The sequence below is a fragment of the Antedon mediterranea genome, chromosome 1, assembly GCF_964355755.1.
Source record: "Antedon mediterranea chromosome 1, ecAntMedi1.1, whole genome shotgun sequence".
NCBI classification, from domain to species: domain Eukaryota; kingdom Metazoa; phylum Echinodermata; class Crinoidea; order Comatulida; family Antedonidae; genus Antedon; species Antedon mediterranea.
Window position 1 is genome coordinate 38,492,709 of NC_092670.1, and position 20,586 is coordinate 38,513,294.

The window sequence follows — 20,586 nt, forward strand, 5'->3', positions numbered from 1 at the left end:
CCTCCTCCTCATCATCGTCATTATCATCATCCTCATTATCATCATCCTCACCCTCATTATCACCCTTAATATATCATCATTATTTAGCATTATCATAATCCTATCATTATACTTCTTTATTCAAATCATTCTCCGTACGATGCTTACCTTAATGTGCTGTAAATTATTGTATTCACTCTCTTGGACGTCCCTCAATTCATCAATAACATGTGAGTTGTTCCTGTTGCTAGTGTTGTTCCAATCGATATCTTCATATGGATTCAAGTAACATGTGTTCACATTCTGAATTTAAAAAGTTTAGTCTTTTTTTAAAAAGTGGTCTTTATGAAAATATAAATTTTTTTTTAAAACCATAGACAAATTTTAAAATATAAAATTTCAGACAATACATTTATGCAATGAGTTCTCTTCAGACTGTACTGTGAATCGACTGTGCATAATAATAATAATAAATAATTTTAAACTATGGACCAATTCTGAAATATAAAATTTCAGACAATACATTTATGCAATGAGTTCTCTGCAGACTGTACAAATAACTGCATACATCCGGGTGTAAATTAAAAGTATTTTTTGTATGCTAGTAGACAACCTTTCTGTTAATCAAATCTGGCGTAGTACTGTGAATCGACTGTGCATAATTATTGGAAATTCTAGCATGTACGTTATAAATAAAGTGTTCCCTAAGGAGAAATGATATGAAAAAAGGTTTAAACCTGATCATGGTTTGATTGTTAAGCTCTGTCGTACGTTATGTGACAAAAAACGTGATGCGTCCATATATGGGCACGATTACGTCATATAACTACCATATTTGGACATATTACTACCATATTTGGGCACATCACACTTTTGGTCAAACTAGTTTGATAGTGTAGAGAGAGGTGTAAGCTAGGTATAGTGGCGGCTGCTGACTGCCGTCAGGACTAACTGAGTCGGTGACACAACACTACTAGGCATAGGCCTACTCAATTCATGATGCTAGGGAGAAAAACGACGATTTCAGTGAATAAACTTGTAACTTGGGTTAATGAAGAATTGATAGAACGATGACAAAAAACTACATGCACTCTATGAGGGAATAGCAGTGACGTATCGGTAAAATAAAGAAAAGGAGGGGAATTTAGGAAGTGAACACACTGTTTGGCCATAAATAACATTCGACACAACGACAACGTTTGTAATGTTTCAAAGCCTTGTCCATAAAAATAGACTTAACATCTAGAATCTTAGATTTGAATGGTTATCCCGGACGTTGATATATTACTCATCCGGTTACCGTAATTTAATGGCTACGTGTAATTATAATTATGCATCTTTCAATTGCAATCCTCCCAACGACTCTGTGTAAATCATGCCTTAATATGCTAAAGATTCGTATAAACAAGCTCCGCTTTCCAACTTAGATATTTGCAACTATATTTTACGCATTGTATATAGCACGTGGTTTATGGTCCCCGTATAGAGTAACAGTATTATTGCTTTGTTTATTCCAATCATCGGTCAATAAGTGGCACTAATGAACAACATAGAGAAAAAAATTGAATTATATTGATGAATTTGAGACAGTTAATGATTATTTAACGGGCGATTGTTCTGATAAAAAAAATAAAGATTGTAAAATTCTGTCTACACTATCAAACCAGTTTGACAAAAACAATGTGATGTACCCAAATATCACTGATCAAAACAACATTTATTCAACATAAACAGATAGTTTACATAGTTTATGGTCAAGACACACATAAGCCAAAGTGGCTTGTCTTTGTAGTACTCCTCCAATTTGGACCACCGTCGGGATTCAGAGATCTCGCTCCTGATGTCTACGGCTGACTTTGGCACCCAGCCGCAGCCGTCAGTGATATGGTATATGGTAGAGATATACTTGAATATGGTAGAAATAAAAAAATTAATTAAAAAAATCATCATGTCCATATTTGGACACATCACACTTTTGTTGTCAAATTAGTCTGATAGTGTAGACAGAGGTTTAAGTTCATGGTGAAAACGGTAACCGGTGTTGATGAAGATTAGTTGAGAAGATTTAATTTTATTGACAATTACCGTGATGGAGATAATCTATACGTACTAAAGTAATACTGGTAGTGAGAATAGCCAATGATACGTAGTAGATGACGAGAAGTGTACGAACGTGCCTGTTTTCGGCTATATACCCGGAAAGTCGTCGAATCCAGCTAGGTGACCGTAGAAAAGACTCCGCCAACGTAATGAATAATCCAAAACCAAACAACATTATTGAAAAGAAACCAATTAAACAGTTCTCAACATTTCTAAAAACAAAAATACAAAAATCTAAGTCATTAAGATTCACTACAAAATGTTAATAGCGCGTATATTTATTTTTATTATTTTATTTTGAAGGTTCAATGACTACCCTGGATAATGTTTAATGACTACCTTGGATAAAAGTCCAATGACTACCCTGGATAATGTTCAATGACTACCCTGGATTATGGATAAAAGTCCAATGACTACCCTGGATAAAGGTACAATGACTACCTTGGATAAAGATACAGTGACTACCCTGGATAAAGATACAATGACTACCCTAGATAAAAATACAATGAACCATGGATAAAGATACAATGACTACCCTGGATAAAAGTTCAATGACTACCCTGTATAAAGGTTCAATGACTACCCTGGATAAAGATACAATGGCTAGCATGGATAATGTCCAATGACTACCCTGGATAAATGTTCAATGACTTACCCTGGATAAAGGTTCAATGACTACCCTGGATAAAGATACAATAACTACCCTGGATAATGTCCAATGACTACCCTGGGTAAAGGTTTAATGACTACCATGGATAAAGATTTAATGACCTACCCTGGATATATTAAAAGGTCAATAGATAACCTAGATAAACTGTTACAAGGTACAATTGCTACTCTGTATATTGTGTGTCAACGGCTACCGTACCCTGAATATGTTAAACATTCAATGGCTACCCTGGATTATGTGAAAGGTTCAATGAGAATAATAACCTGACTTACAACTTATATGATGTCAGCATGATGGAGACGATGAAGATTTGGTTGATAAATGCGCACAGTGTGTTTGACTTAAATGCATCATCTCGTAATGAAGAAAACTGAAATAGAATGTAAAACTCTGTCTACACTATCAAACTTTAGTGACAAAAAAATGTGATGTGCCCATATATGGACATGATGATTTTTATTTAATTTCATACCACTACCATATTTGGGCATATCACACTCTATTTTTTTAAACTAGTTTAATGGTGTAGACAGAGCTTTAAGATATTTGCAAATAAGCAATCCTTGTTCTAGTGTGAATGGTGCTTCTATCATAGTCATTTTTTTCATCATATATTATATTATTATACGAAATAGAAAAGGAAGTCAATGATGCTCATTCTAAATTTCTATACCTATGCTCCATTACGTAATTCTGTGATAATGTCTAAAATGCCACAAGCGATTCAAGTGTACACATCAAGAAAATGCAAATATTTATTCATATTCATATTATACGACGTACGTACCATATAGGTTATATGCAAAAATTCCTGGAAGCATAATACGGAATACATATAACCGTTTACCACACACGTACTTTATGGAGAACATATAACAGTCATTTTAACTTAATGTTTAGGCTATTTTTAAAATGATTGCAAGTAAGAAAATCATAATTATGAAATTACTTTTATGCAATGGTTTTATAAGCCTTAGGCAATGACAGTCGTTTGATCCCTATCACACTGTTTTTTAAACAAGGGACATTACTTAATTTATCGAGCCAAATCGACTGGAAATATTTTGTAATTTGATATTCTATAAATATCGAATACAAAGAAAAACTGATGAATTCTTTGAATTTGCGTTTAATCCTGTTTTCACAAAATTGTCTAAAGTAGTAATGTGCTCATTAGGTTGTTTTCCTGCAAGGTATGTAAATATATGTGGTTATTGGGCTATCTATTTCACATTAATTGTGTATATTAAGATATAACTGTACAATTTGCATTTGAAGCTTTCTCTAAAGCGTAGTTCCCACTAGAGATGCAACGCAATGACGTATTCGCAATGCAGGCGAGTTGACCAATGACAAGCGGTAGTTCGAATAACCCATTGTTTGTGATTGGTCAAATCGCGTACGGTCGCGCTCACATCATTGCGTTGTGTCTCCAGTGGGAACTAAGCACAAACGTCGAATTGTTTGAAAGAAAGCATGCTCGTACAGTAGTTAAAGCCTGGTTCCCATTAGGACACAAGGCATGGACATAAGCGCAACGAGGGCGAAAGTATTAGGGAACTGTATCACGCGGAAGCTCATGTTTACTACGGCTGAAAATGGGTATTTGTAAACTCGGACTGGGCATGCGCAAACTCCAAGTCATGTCTGGGAGAAGAGTCTATGAGATGTATGCAGACAGTAGTCTCATTTCATGCTATATTTACGTTACACAAAATGTTTACTACTGATTGTTAAAAAAATAATTGATAATGAATCATTATTTTCTAAATTTTCGAATAGAATATCAATAAAAAGCATCATTTAATAAAGAAAGAACGTGAAGTGTTACGTCAACAAGTTGAGCGGCGTATTTTGTAAGAAATATTTCTTGTTATTTATCTTTACTCTCTACAAAGTAAAATGTATTATACCTTTCTTTCGTGACTTCTATCGTTAAAACAGAGTGTGACTCGATTGACGTGTTGTTTCGTGAGTGACACAGACGACTTCAGAGTCATTCCTTGAGCAATTACATGATTTATGTCAATATCTGATTTACGTCTTGACCTCTGACCGCTCAAACCCAGTAAACCCGTATGCATCTGATTGAGTGCACTGCATACCGAATATTTCTAATCAGGAAAAAATCGTAACATTAATATTATGTAAAATTATGTAGTATAACTCACAAATATATGTTTTTTTAATTGAAAGTTGATGCAGCCTTTATATACGTATACTTGATATTGATCTATTTATTTGTTAATGTTTCCATTATTCCATTATAATTAAATCGCGCTTCTTTAATATATCCGGGACGGATAACAGGATGCTGATTTGAATTCTTTAATTACAAAATGCTTTAAACATTTTGATTATTTTACATAGATGACATAGATTTATTTTACGTAAAGCAGTCTACTAAATAAAGCTTGGTTCCCACTAGCGACGAAATGTAACGCAACCTACGCAACGTAATAAAATGCCCTTCCGATAATTGTGTTTGCCCCCACCTGCGTGAAATCAAACCTGCGATGTTTGCAGCACTGTTGCGTCGTCGGTTCCCACTTGTAATTACGCAATACAGAACCTTGCGTTAATACGTCGCTGCGTTACGTTCTAGTGGGCCCAACGCTTAAGAATGAGCTGTTTTAAAATGTTTTTTTTAAAAGGGAATAGTTAACACTGTACTTTATGGCTACAAAGAGTGTATCATGTATCAGTGTTAAGATGTATAAAGTATGACGTATTCCTAAAGCTTGGTTCCCATTGGGACGCAACGCAAGGAGGTAGACGCAACGCAAACGAGTTGATCAATGACAAGCGACAGTCGAATAAATCCATCGCTTGTGATTGGTCAAATCCATTACGTTGGGTTACGTCGTTGTGTTGCGTCTCTAGTGGTTTCCCATAAGAGGACGCAGCCCAAGGTCGTAAAGCGCTGCAACGTAAAGCTTGGTTCCCACTAGAACGTAACGCAAGGACGTAAACGCAACGAAAGCGTTTTAACCAATGACAAGCGAAGTTATAGACAGTTAAGCTTGGTTCCCACTAGAACGTAACGCAAGGACGTAAACGCAACGCAAGCGTTTTAACCAATGACAAGCGAAGTTATAGACAGTTAGCAATCACAAGCGAATAAGCCATCGCTTGTGATTGGTCAATTCACTTGCATTGCGTTACGTCCTTGCGTTGCGTCGCTAGTGGGAACCACGCTTTAGCAATCACAAGCGAATAAGCCATCGCTTGTGATTGGTCAATTCACTTGTGTTGCGTTACGTCCTTGCGTTGCGTCGCTAGTGGGAACCACGCTTAAGTACTTTTGATCATTCACGACGCGCGCGATGGATCTATTGCGTTGCGCTTACGTGCATTGCGTTGCATGCATCTTAAACTTGGTTCCCACTAGCGACGCAACGCAAGGACGTATCGCAACGTAATTACAAGCGATGTATCATTCGAAAAGTGGCTTGTCATTGGTCAACTCGCTTGCCTTTTGCGCGTACGTCAGTGGGAACCACATTTTACACGTGGGATATACCTTTTGTTGATGACCAAGGTGTGTGAACGGAAGCTCAGCACTCCACGACGTCATTGACACGGTTCCAATTGAATCCTTTCGCGTCAACTCAAGGGCTGGGACGGGCAGCATACTATCTTCATTGTGGACACAATTGTGTACCGTGTGACCGTTGTTGTTTGAAGCCACGCCGTTGTCTATTGCCGAAACGTCGTCGTCTTGATCATTTACAACGTCTGTATCACATACTGTGCCGTTGTCCTAAATTCGCAAACATACAATGTTTCATTCATTCATTCATCAGCGGAAAATTATTATTATTTCCATTTATTGTCATTTGCATATAAAATATACATAGAAATTATGGTTGCTCTGAGATATACAAAAACAGATAAATAAAAAAACTAACAAAAACAATTAGAATTCAAAGTGTCAACGTGACAAGCATTCAGTTCCCAAATGACAGCTGGATAAGCTGTGGTTGCGAAATAATCAATTTTCTTTTGAATAATATACCTAGATTTTTTAAATACTATTTTAATACATTCTGAAAACCGGGGATGGCATTCATATCAATCTTTTCAAGAATCAAGACTGTAGAGCAACAAAGTGAAAAACTGAGAGAGAAGATTTATTTATTTATTTTGTTTATTCCTTTAGCATCCATTCAACAATACATTTAAGATACGTAACAAAGAAAAAAAAAACAGTTGGAATATTAAAATTGATTAAAACCAAAGTGAATGGATGCAAGGACGACCCATAAAATTATTTCCAATGGAATCCATTGCAAGAGAAATCGGAGATGTGAAAGTGAACAAGGATCATAAGAAAAGCATATGGAAATGTGAAAGACATAATAAAAATCACATATAAAATGTTAAAAAGGTAATATAAAAAAGTACAATAAAAAAAATATATATATATATATATATATATAAAATGAAGAGCACCAATATCATGAAACCGGAAGATATAAAATCAGATAGGAATATCAACGATGAGATACTTTCTTAATTTAATTTTTTTAATAGATTGATTATTGATGGATTTTAGAAGCTTAAGTGATTTTCAAAACTAATGCATCGTCTCATTTGGGCAAGCACAAGTGTGCCACAACTTTGGAAAGAAATTTTGTTCATAATGAGCTCTACTCAAAAACACTACAAGAACGTTTGAAGGAGAGGTTTTCTTCATCTCCACTTCAGACATTATAATGGGAATATTACATCTAATTTTTCCACATAATATCATTTATTTAAAAAAGGAAAACTTTCGTTTTTATGCTTCTGTGATATTTTTGCTATGCAAGTAAAACGGTAGTCCGGTTTCCAGACGGAGTTTTAATATTAGTAAAAAGATAAATATTTTGGCATATATGGCGTTTCATACTTATACTACAAATATCGAAAAGCCTCGAAATAACTACAGACTTGGTCAAGTCTAGTAAAACTGAAGCGAATATATAATCTGTCTACCTGTTGTTTAATTAGGTACGTCTTGACTTCTTTCGAACGCAGGTATGTATCTCGGCTCGACCCATCGCCCTCTTCCACTTCATAGCTACCAGCAAGGTACCCTAGCGTCGTCTCCGATATGTGCACACGCCTTGAGTACAGAAGTCAGATAAAATCGGTGTAATGTCATGCTCTAATCATTTATTTCATTTTCTTTAAAACGGCTCACTAAGGATCTACCTGAGTAAGTTCAACTTTACCCGGGTAAATAACTAAACATGAACAGGCCTACAGACACTTACCCTGGTACTCCACCAGATTCCATATGGTTAGCAAGAGTGACGTCATCACTCCATACGTCAAACTGCCATTTACGGAGACCCATCACGCCACATAACACTGCACCCGAGTGGATTCCAATGCGCATGTCCAAGTTAACCTCCGTTTTCTTATTTACAATTCTAAATAAAACAATTGATCACGACTAAGAATGTCTGTGCAATAATGTAGACATAGGCCTAAGCTTTGTCTAAACTATCGAACTAGTTTGACAAAAAAAGTGATGTGCCCAAATATGGTAGTGATATGCCAAATATGGTAGTGATATGACATCATCATATCTATACATGAGCACATCACATTTTTTGTCACATAAAGTTTGATAGTGTAGACAGAGCTTAATACAATTCGTCATGTTGAATTACATGTTATATGTTACTTATTTTATTATCATCATCATCATCATCATCATCATCATCATCATGTCATATGACGGTTACAAAATCCGTCTGGTTGATATTCAAATCTGTCCACACGCTAAATCTCCCGGATGCAAACCGTTCTATTGAATTATGGAAGTTTGAATGTGATTAAAGAAATTAAAGAAATAGGTTAAATTCTTGCATTTTTGAATTTTTAAGATACATTCCGAATAACGTAAAATGGCTTTCTACTCGATTCGAAAGCTGGACGAAGAAAGAATTTTCCACCGTAATTACAGTATACCTCCCAAGTCGATAGCTCGAGTAGTTCACACTGTTGCGTTTTACCGGTACTTCAAAATACCTTACAAAAATAATTTGGTCCAAGAACAATCAACATTGTCTGCAGTGAGAACATTTCATAACGTCACTGACCAAGGACAATACATAGTACTGTAAAAGAGCGCGCGTGTATTCTTATTGATAAATTCTTGATGGAAAACCTTATTGCCCCTTTATGTTTTTCCAGAATGTATAACAACTCAATTGTCATAAATTATGCATTATATACGAGTTAAGATGGCTAGTTAACTCCGACAAGGTACTTATACATTGTATTTACATATACAGTACTGTAGATAGGCGACCATCGTAATGGCTTAAAACGTGTGAAAACGTATACTCATACAGACCCTATACGCGAACTATATGTACATTCTACAAGATTTTGTCACCAAAATAAAGTCGCTATATCCAGATATTGAAAGCACGAAAAAAGCGTTAGACTTTGTTTAGGTGTCAACATAAAAAACCCTAGGCCTAGGCCTATATTATCATCAGCATTTCACATTTTTAAAAGGAATCTTTATACTATAAAGGCTTAGAGCAATATTACAGAAACATTGCTTTACTTTAAACTGTCTCGGATTGTATACATTAATTAAAGTGAAATGTATGTTGAACATATAATTTTGACAATATTAAATGCATGACACGCCAACGCTGCACAAATTGCTAATATATGACTAATATCTTAGCATAAAATATCGAGATTTAGTTTGATTCCTAATCCATAAAAGCCGTCACATAGCTCTTGGAAATACGTACGATTTTAAAGTAATTTATTTCATTCGCTGCTGATGTGTATTGGTTTTATTATATTGACATTTATGGTAATTAATAATGTACCGTAATCATTTCTGACATATCACAGACATCATTCTATACAAAATACAATTAAATTATTAGTAATATTATAATTATTATCGAATATTGCCTTAGAAATAATAACGCCAATCAATATAAATACATTCAAACAAACTATTATATAGCCTATTCATATATATTAAAGATTTCGCCCCAAAACACAAAAAATGAAAATTAATTAAATCAGACGTTGAATATGTTATTTTGTAGTTATATAATAGAATAACAGAAACTAAAGTAATATAAAATAAATACATGCACTATGCAGTAACAGTAGTTATTAATCAATTTAATCACTTCAGTAGAAAAAAACCCCCCAAAAAAGTAATAAACCATTGGCTGGCAGCCAATTTGACTTATTTTTTTGCTTTAAACTACAGTTTTTCAGTTTTTCTAATTTTTGGTCAAAGTGCATAACTATTTATGTGACATTAAAATGGCATATTCAACAAAACAAATTTTAAGAAATTATTTTTTTTAGGCGGACAATACATCTTTAATAAATATCAAGTTTAATCAAGTCAAATACATTTACCAATTATTTTTATTTTTAATAAATATCAAAATAATTAATATAAATTGATATAAACTTACTTGATAGCTTTAATCATCGAAAGACCCATTTCGACTGCGTTCTGCGCATGCCTAGTGTCAGCGTTTGGTAAGCCAGATACGCAGTAGTAACAGTCTCCAAGAATCTTGATTCTTAAGCAGGAGTTTACCTAAAGTATAACAAGCATTTGAATATAATTACAATGTGACGTCGGTGAAATGGCATTCGGCGAAACGTCCGAGTACCAATTACAAAAATGTTACACATTTTTTACTGATTTTATATTTTACTCTTACTTTTTAAATGGAAAAAATGTTTATGTATCAGCTCTGTAATGGCTCTATGGATTCTCTAAAATTAAGATATGGTTCTTATGGACATTGTCGATGTTATTTTGTCGTGGTTTTCTATGTATTCCAGTCTGTAAATGGCGGGCTTCCCGCTGCTGATTGCGAATTAAAATAACATAAATAAAATAAAAAAATCTTTCTGTAAATGCTGCTGATTGCAAATTAAAATAAAATTAATTAATAAATTAGCAATCTTTCTATAACAGTTCACAGAAAATACGAATTGACGCGGACTCTATTGTGGCAAGAATGATGTGAATTTGATGATGGTGGTGGTACCAAGGCAATCTAGAGATTAGATTGCCTTAGTGGTTCTCATTTTGTGTACGCGCGCGTCAAAATGTTTGTCTTGGCATCGCCTTGGCATCGTTATGAAAAGGAGACATTTGAAAACGTGTTCTCTCATTTAAGAGATCGATTAATTAGGGTTGGAAGCTCTTGTCGAATCACGTTTTATCAATAAAATATAATTTCAATTATTAAGTCTGTGGTGTATATTTTTACTACAAAGTTATTCTCTCCCGAGCATTTGTCCTGATTGAACTAATATAGTAATATAAAAATAGTCAATATGACATGATTTATCATAAGAGACATGGCATACTTCGGTCTGTTTATTTTCCATTAAAACCACAATCTAATCCATAGTATCAAACAATTTATTTCAATAGAACTTCCATTCGCTATTATGTAAAATGATAAGATTAACACAAGGTAAATATCGGTAGTGATATTGCTTCTGGTAAAAATATATTATAACTTTCCTATCCTGGCATTTCTAAGTCGTCTTGTGTCTCGTTTAATAATATCAATTGACAGAAGGCTGACGCACAAATGTTGTAACTAATATTTTTATTTGTTGGATTAAAACATTAAAATGATGATAAGCAGTGATTTAAATTGTGTAACCTTCATATGAGATGAATATTTATTTTAGGCTCAACAACTCAACTAGGTTATATCACTAAATTACACTCAGGAGAAAGATCACTTGCCAATTGAGAAAATACATATTTTGTTTGTGTTCGTTTTTACATTTATTATTTTGTAATATTAGAAATGTTATGACTTCTTAGAACTGGTTACATCGTCTACAATGTTTAAGTAAACATAATATTGTGTGTCGTCCTAGATTTATCACGGCAGCATTTAAGTTAGAATATAGAAAGACTACGGAATAAAAAACTCACTATAACGCAACGCAGCGACGTATCGACTCAAAGTGCTGTATTGCGTAATCACAAGTAGGAACCGACTACACAATAGTGCTGCAAACATCGTAGGTTTGATTTCACGCAGGCGGGGGAAAACACAGTGAGTGGAAGGGCATTTTCTAACGTTGCGTATGTTGCGTCGTTGCACATACGTAGTTACGTTGCGTTCGTTGGGTCGCTAGTGAGAACCACGCTTAACTTAAAAGAGCGAACAATAATCTTACCTGTGCAATCCTATCGAACCTTCCAAAGAGTTCGTTTAAGGTTTTTACAAGTTCTTTTGCTGTCATGTTTGCCGCCATTTGCGTAAAACCTTTCACGTCAGCAAACAGTAAGCTATTATTTAAAAAAAATAACAGTACTTATAATCTCCATTTGATATTTTAAATTGGTTTCATATAATAATACAATTATAAAATGGAGCTATCTATTTCTTATTTGCATTGATATGTATCAATTACCAAATTATTAGGCCTATTTCCAAACCAATTAAACATGATCTATGACATAATGACGTGACCTATGACATGATCTATGAAATATAATGATGTGACCTATGACATGATTTATGACAAATAGCAGGAATCATTGTATATGAATAAATTATATCTTTAATCCTGACTTAAATCTCGCAAGACCTTTATGTGGATTTGTAAACATATTTATTTTTTATCTATAAGTGCATTTCCATTCAGCACATTAGCCCATTTAGCCGATATGTATGGCTATTGCTCTATTATGATACTATCCTAATTTGGATAAATGAGTTAACAACCTCACCTAACGTTCTCGTATCTATGAATGTAAATCTTATGAAAACGGGTTGGTTGTTGAATGGGATTGCATTCAATTTCGTAAGCTAGATACTGCATCATTTCCTTAGCTACAAAAGATGGTAAAACCGATAGTAATAAACGTTCCTACAAGAAAGAAATCAATTAATAAATATTTGTTAATTTAGTAATAATTTAAAAGATTTATTTTTTACTTTAAAACAATTGTGTAACATAAGATTACTTTCATCATAGCGTAATCATAATGTCTGAACATACAAGCGATAGATTATCCGAACTGTCGCTTGTCATTGGTCAACTAACTTGCGTAGCGTAGAGTATACGAAGTGGCGTTGCATCTCTATTGAGAACCACACTTCGGGAAAAGGCGTAAAGTATATCAGTCTACCCAACAATTGGGAATGTAGCTTTCTTCAGTAATAAATCGTCATTTAAGTAGGTATATTTATTGGAAAATTGTTGGGTTCGGTTGGTTTCGGCATGAAATATGTACATGTTACGAAGTAAAGCTCTGTCTACACTACCAAACTATATTTAGACAAAAAAAGGTGTGATGTGCCCAAATACGGTAGTGATATGCCCAAATATGATAGTGATATGACATCACCATGTCCATTATATGGGCACATCACATTTTTGTTGTCACATAAAGTTTGATGTAGACAGAGTTTCACACTATATGAAGAAAAAAACTACTAAATTGTGTATTTCAAGAAAATGGACCAACTGGGAAAAGGTCGCGTGACAAACAAGATACTGATGCATTAGTTAAATTAAACTATTCTTTGAAAATGACGCAATTTTAGGGCAGATTGAAGTCAAAATAACCTTTTAGGCGGCAAGACATTCAGTGTATTACATGAATTCACTTTCCACTTTTTTGTAAACACACCGAGAAATGCATTATCGAGATTTCAACATGGTATTTTCAAGATCGACTGACTGTCATAAAATTTAGATTAGCTATGAAAATTTGATCACGAAATCTAATAATATTCTTCAATTAAAAGATAACTGTCTGAGATTAGGGATTACCATATTTCATTCAATTGCCATTATAAATTGATAATAGTTAAATCTTCAGATTTCATGTGTTTTAAAAACTATATCTTGATGACTACTAACCTGTTTCTTGTTTTCTTTTATCATCTGGATGCGCGTTTGGACACATTTGTGCGTTTCTAAGAAGGACTGGCGATGTATTCTGTCAGACAAGTAACATGTGTAAAAACCGGAGATGTTTGTAGAAATCAACACAAGCAAACTAGACAGTAACTGAAAAAAAAAGAGAGAGAGAGACCTTGTTATCATTGCGCAATCTATAAACAACATTTAGACGCACGCGTAAATGTATTTCTTGGTAATGTAAAGCTCTGTCTACATTATCAAACTTTATGTGACAAAAAAAATGTGATGTGGCCAAATATGGACATGATGATGTCATATCACTATCATCTACCATACAAGTACAAGTATTTTATTTTAAATTAAGTTGATTACCATATTTATTATTTGTCTGATAAATGCTTACTAAATGTGTACTATCTGTATTTGATGTGTTAATTAAATAAAAGAAAGATTTAGGCATATCCCTACCCTATTTGGGAACACCATACTTTTTTTGTCAAATTAGTTTGATAGTGTAGGCTAGACAAAGCTTAAAGGTTTTTGGTTAAAATTTTGTTTTTTAATAAAGTGAAGGAAATAATTATGTTTGTAATTGTTTGCCAAAGGCCTATTCAAAAGTGTATACATCTTTATCATATCATATTCTAGACTTGCCCCAAGTCTGTATTATCTTTTTTTTAAATTTATTTGTTTTTATTTCGACCGCAATTTGAGTATCCAAAATCAAGTAGTATACGTATGAAACGCCATATGTGCCAAAATATTTATCTTTTTACTAATATTAAGACAAAACTCCGCCTGGAACCCAGACTAATCATATTCCACTAGCAACTAAATCCTATCAAACTCAAAATCTACTTTGTAAACCATTTTTTTTCCTTCTAAGCATTTACAAATTATTGTATATACACAATACACCAAGAATTTACTAATGTAAAGGTTCATTTTTATGTGTGCCGCCGCGGCACGCTATTAATAAGATGAATTGGAAGAACACGATCGTCGTCGGTGTGCTCACTTTATATTAGATAATAATTCATTGATGAATAGGATGGAATACATATTCAGAGAAGACACATTTAAAATTTAAAATCATATTAATGTATCTTAACAGATAGAAGAGTGTTTTTATTTAAAATGTCAGTGAGACGCCTTAAACAACACAACTTTCAGAAGAACAGGTTTGATAACGTTTTTAAGCTCTGTCTACACTAAAACTAGTTTGACAGAAAATGTGCCCAAATATGGTAGATGCCCAAATGTGGTAGTGATATGACATCAGCATGTACATAATATAATTTGAGCACATCACATTTTGTTGTCAAACTAGTTTGATAGTGTAGACAGGGCATTATAATCAAGTGTAGTGTTCATCATCATCGTATAAATACGGTAGTCTATAGTAAAATATCTTGTATGTAATAAAGGTTAAGCCTAATGTGTTAATAGCGGATGTGATACAATGCACGGAAAAACAATAGTTTGAACAAATACATTATGGCACACGGTGTTTACACAACACTGACATATCGCCCACTGTAAGACGTAAGCAAAGTAATTCAAACACAATGTGTAAGAATCATACAGTTACATTTACGAGAACCAAAGTTTTGGGAACTTTCCCTCAAAAGCAATCGAGTATTAGTATTTTAATATCTTTGATGTATGGATACGGCGTATGTATCCGACTAGACTTTCCCCAAGTCTGTAGTTATTTCGAGGTATTTCAATGTTTGTCTGGAAACAAAACTCCGTCTGGAATAATCCAGACTATTACCGTCTCTATTTTCATCACAAATAAAATTGCGCCACTGCCTCGGAATAATTAAGATACCAGACAATCAATTTGTAATTCAGGGGATATAATTAGGCATATACGTAACTGTTTTAACTAACTGCCGAGTTAGTGGTTTACACACATTTTGTACGCGAAAGATTCATTAATGCGCGCGGACACGTTGATGATAGAGGCCTAGCTGCTCTCGTCAACTTTGTCTGTGTGTGTGCAGAGTATCACTGGGTGCTTTTAGAACCAACCACTGAGCGAAGAGCAATGATTGTTTTTTTGTTTACGTTTTAAATAAAGAGGCGGGTTGTAATGAATTTTGTCATTACATGGGATATCTAATTTAATAGATCATACTTACAGCCGAGATTAAATTACGTTGGAAAGAGGATTTCGAACACTGTGTCTGTGACATGATACTAAATGTAGTTACCATGTGTAACATAATACAAGTTAAGTAATATACACTCTACATAAAGAGCTAATACTCATAAATACGATATCCATAACATTAAAACGTCATCTGAAAGATACTATGATGAATGTAAATACGAATAATGTGAGTTGATAGCTTCTTGATTTAACAAAATGTAGGACACGTTGTGTTGATTTGGATATGGATTATTGTTTACATAAATTAAATAAAGCAACAAAACAAATGTTAAGGTATAAGGTATAAGGTATAATTATTACCTTGAAAAAACAATTCTTTAAAATGGTTTTGTTGAATATGCTATTTTAATGTCACATAATAGTTATTCAGTTTGACCAAAAATTGGATATAAAAAATACACCTGAAAAAAACTGTAATTTAAAGAAAAAAAATAGTCAAATTGGTTTTTGGTTGAATTTAACCATTTATTTTGTCATTTTATAAGTGAAAACATTAAAGTGGGTAATTTGATTAAAACTACAAAATGACCTATTCAAAGTCTCATTTAATTAATCTTAATTTTTTCATGTTTTGGGGACAATACATCTTTAAGAAAATAAACTTCCCCAAAAAGAACATTGCATTATTGTTATTAAACAGTTTTAAAATAGTTAGATAATTATAATTTATAGTTCAACAAATTCCTCAGTTCTTACAATAAACCGTTGATGTTAATCATTCCCTAAAGCTCTGTCGCACTATCAAACTAGTGTGATGTACCCAAATATGGTACTGATATGCACAAATATGGTAGTGATATGACATCATCAGGTCCATATATGGGCAAATCACATTTGTCACATAAAGTTTGATAGTGTAGACAGAGCTTTATATAGGTTAGCTGTTGTAAGTTATAATGTGCTAATTATTCAAAGATTTCAAACGCTGTGCTAACGACACAACGAATAACAATGGGTAAATATAACGCAGATTTTTACTCTAAGCTTTTAAGCTCCGTAAATTTTATTTTTCTAATGTTTGACATTTCCTTTCTAAGACGCACACTAATTGGTTTGAAATCGATTGCGAATTAATTTTTCGATGCTTTCAGATTGTGCTCTGTAAAGCTCTGTCTCCACACAGCACAAACTAGATTCAAGATTCAAGAAATTTTATTTGTCCATAAAAATGGAAATTCACTTTGCTTGGTAGATTAAAACAACAATATTGCAACAATTTAAAACTAGTTTGACAAAAAGCGTGCCTAGATATGGTAGTGATATGACATCATGTATATGAGCACATCACATTTTTTTCACATAAAGTTTGATAGTGTAGACAGAGCTTAAGTTTGATAGTGTAGACAGAGCTTAAGTTTGATAGTGTAGACAGAGCTTAAGTTTGATAGTGTAGACAGAGCTTAAGTTTGATAGTGTAGACAGAGCTTAAGTTTGATAGTGTAGACAGAGCTTAAGTTTGATAGTGTAGACAGAGCTTAAGTTTGATAGTGTAGACAGAGCTTAAGTTTGATAGTGTAGACAGAGCTTAAGGGACCGTGTCAATTTGTTTTACTGCAATTGTGTATTTTCTTATTTTTAATTGTTTTTATATTTTCGTTGTCGGAGTTAGTTAGTTAAGTTAGTTCTACTGTAACAGTGTATTGATAAATATAAACAGAAAGAAAGCAAAAATGTTACATAATTAATTATATAATGTGTTTTATAAAAAAGAATCATCATGTAAATGTGAAATCATTTTATAGTAGGCAGGCAGAAGGCAAGCTAAGCACGTACGTATAGTAAGTATTCCGAAATAAAATATAGGCCTAACGCATTACTAAAATGAGACTCGGCGGTCTAATTGTATCCGAGTTTGTCTCTTGTTGGTGCAACTTTTCGCTAATTTAATCTTTACGGGTTATACTTCAGAAAGTAACTTTGTATTGACTATAATTAAAATGTCTGTCTACACTAACAAACTTTATGTGACAAACAAATAGGATGTGCCCATATATGGACATGATATTTGGGGGAATTTTTTGATAGTGCAGACAGAGCTTAGTATAGTACAGTAAATATGGTAGTGATATGACATCATAGTGTAGACAGAGCTTTATTGATCTCATAGAGGGTATGTAGATATAATTATAAAATCGAATTATACCCGTGGTTCAATGTGTTTAATTGCCTATGACGAGATTCAGAATTGTAGAGCTATCTGAACAATACAAATTGATTACTAGAGATGATTAGTGTCAAACAAGAGCTCATCAACACAAAGACTTTATCAGCAACGCGTGTAGATCATCAACATCAAATTACGTAAAAGGTAAACCTTTTAAATAATACGTAATTTATATATTGTATAGCCTAAGCATAGCATTCCTGTTTACAGACTATCAGTAATTGTTTAGTATTAGACATGGAACACGTAAATTATAAAAATAAAGAACCAAATATGGATATCATTTACAACTAACCTACATAGTTTAGCTAAATACATTGCAACACTGATATGCGTGTTATTAATAGTAACTTCTATATGTAGGCCTAAATGCATAATGATATTGGTCAATCTGTTGCTACTTCAGTTGTAGTATTGAAATGTAAACGTTGTCAGTTCGAAGGCAAGTTAAATACAATGAAGAGAATTACAAACGCGCGCCGATGACTGTACATTATATTATAGTACTGACTAGTCTGGGTTCCAAACGGAGTTTTGACTTCATAGGCCTAATAGTAACTAGATAAATATATTGGCACATGTGGCATTTCATACATATACTACAGGAAAAGCCTCGAAATAACAGATTTGGGGAAAGTCTAAGTAGGGAGTTGTAACAGGGAGTAACTCCCTGGTCTAAGAACAAACGTACGTAGTGAACATTCATCTGATACGACGTAATGCTTTACGTCACTTTACGTAATAGATCTATTATGTGGATTCATTTACATAGTAGGGGGGGGGGGGCACGCAAACGCATAAAGAGAATAAACTTACTATTGCGCCAATGGTGTATCATGCTTTTGCATACTAAATACACATAAATAAACGCGCAATAAGTGCGTACACACCCATTGGCGTAACAGCTATGAGCGCTCACTGGCTAAACCTCCAGGGGCCCATCAACAGTGCCAGGTGGAAAAAAACAGGCATTAAATATGTCGAGAAGGGCGTTTAAGGGCCACTTAAGGTTCCTAAACTAGGGGCCTCGGGCATCTGCCTTACGCTACTGTACACACCTCAAAATAAACAAGCCAGTACTAACCTCACGTAAAGGATCACAAACTTCATCCTTGTGTGACGCTATAGTGAATCCACATTGTAATGTAAATCTCATAACAGAAATCAACGAAGTGATTGTCAGTAACGTCGGAACAGAAAAAGGGAGCATTGTGTAGCAAGAAAATATTATAAATATTACACACCATTCAAAATCTAAGAAAGAATTATACAAAAAGCACTGGTAGATGATGACGGACATGTTCATCTCAATCGCTAATAATATCCAGGTTAGAATACCAAGCAAGCGAAGTTTCTTCAGAGAAAGTTTTTGATATAGTAGAAGAAATACAAATACTACGAGATTACACATAGTCAACACTCCGGAGGCAAGGGAAAGTCCAAGGAATTTCTTGTTAAAGAAAACAACAATTAAAAGAGCTTTTGTTAGCATTTCAATTACGTGTAACACCATTAATGAACGCTGTCTCTGTTTCAAAAAGTAACGTTGGTAAAGATTCTCAAGATGACTTGATCTAAAATCACATTTCATAGTCGGTAATATTATTCCTTTTGCCGACGTTCCGCACGACTTACACGCGTCCTCCAATCGACTGGACACTGACAGACCCGACGGTCGGTTCCGCAAAAAAGCCGCCATTGTATTTCCAACTGGATGGACTTTATTATCTCTTTTTCGAAGGGTGTTCACTTGGTGGTCTTTACACGACGAGGTATTCTCGTCCGTAAAACTTCGTCCGTTGTAAAACGAATTTTCGTTATTAAATCGTAATCTGTATAACGCTTCTTCCCAAAGCGAAGCGCCTCGTGAGCGCAGACGAACATCCAACAGACCCGGACTTGCCGCCGTACTTCCACATTTTATTTTATCTACAGGTGTCCTATCAACATCGTCCGTACTTTTCAACGTTAAAGTATCCGATTTTTGTATCGTACGCTCAATTGCTTGATTGTTCTCGTTTGGGGTGCTTGGCGCGCGTTGGTTAAATCCGGTGGCTGTGGGATCGCTTGCGTTGTCGTCTGAATGTGACGACCTCTCATCTAATGACTCAGCTCCCGACGTTTTAGCTATAGCTACGCATTCGTTGTGACTATTCCCACTCAAAAATAAATCATCATCATTTGTTAGTGGACCACGTGACGACGCTTCACTTGTAAGTGTGATAATACACGTCTTCGGAACGACTCCATCGGGCGTTGTCATTATGTATTATGATGACTTAGCGATAGATATGTTACAAAGTTGCCATGATAATGGAAAACGTATAGGTATCAGTAAAAAGGCACGAATGCATTCAGCTTTGAAAAAGTGATGGTAACTTCTCTACAATTAAATAAATGTCTCGCGTCGCTTTCAAAATTATAATTAATAATAGGCTGATTAACGCCTGTCTGGAATCTTCTTCCGTACTGGTATACTCCTAATGGCAACTCCAACAATGATTGAAATAATAATAAGGCTGTCTTAAAATATGTTTTCAACCTTTGGTTCTTCGGGTTTCGTATCTGCAATTAAAAACAATTATTAGT

General features: G+C 34.2%; 1 protein-coding gene across 1 annotated transcript in view; it reads right to left on the reverse strand.

The window, feature by feature from the left end:
• The window catches only part of LOC140044864 (adenylate cyclase type 8-like), a 29,043-nt gene extending 8,783 nt beyond the window's left edge, over window positions 1-20,260 (reverse strand). Inside the window, exons 1-12 of the mRNA XM_072089557.1 lie at window positions 19,082-20,260; window positions 13,652-13,801; window positions 12,513-12,652; window positions 11,957-12,068; window positions 10,210-10,337; window positions 8,011-8,169; window positions 7,730-7,859; window positions 6,273-6,512; window positions 4,663-4,863; window positions 3,022-3,119; window positions 2,090-2,291; window positions 148-282 (exon numbers count right to left, since the gene is read on the reverse strand). Of these exons, the coding sequence (XP_071945658.1) occupies window positions 148-282; window positions 2,090-2,291; window positions 3,022-3,119; window positions 4,663-4,863; window positions 6,273-6,512; window positions 7,730-7,859; window positions 8,011-8,169; window positions 10,210-10,337; window positions 11,957-12,068; window positions 12,513-12,652; window positions 13,652-13,801; window positions 19,082-20,260 (2,874 nt within the window). The remainder of the gene's footprint in view (window positions 1-147; window positions 283-2,089; window positions 2,292-3,021; window positions 3,120-4,662; window positions 4,864-6,272; window positions 6,513-7,729; window positions 7,860-8,010; window positions 8,170-10,209; window positions 10,338-11,956; window positions 12,069-12,512; window positions 12,653-13,651; window positions 13,802-19,081) is intronic.
• Between the last annotated feature and the right edge of the window lie 326 nt (window positions 20,261-20,586).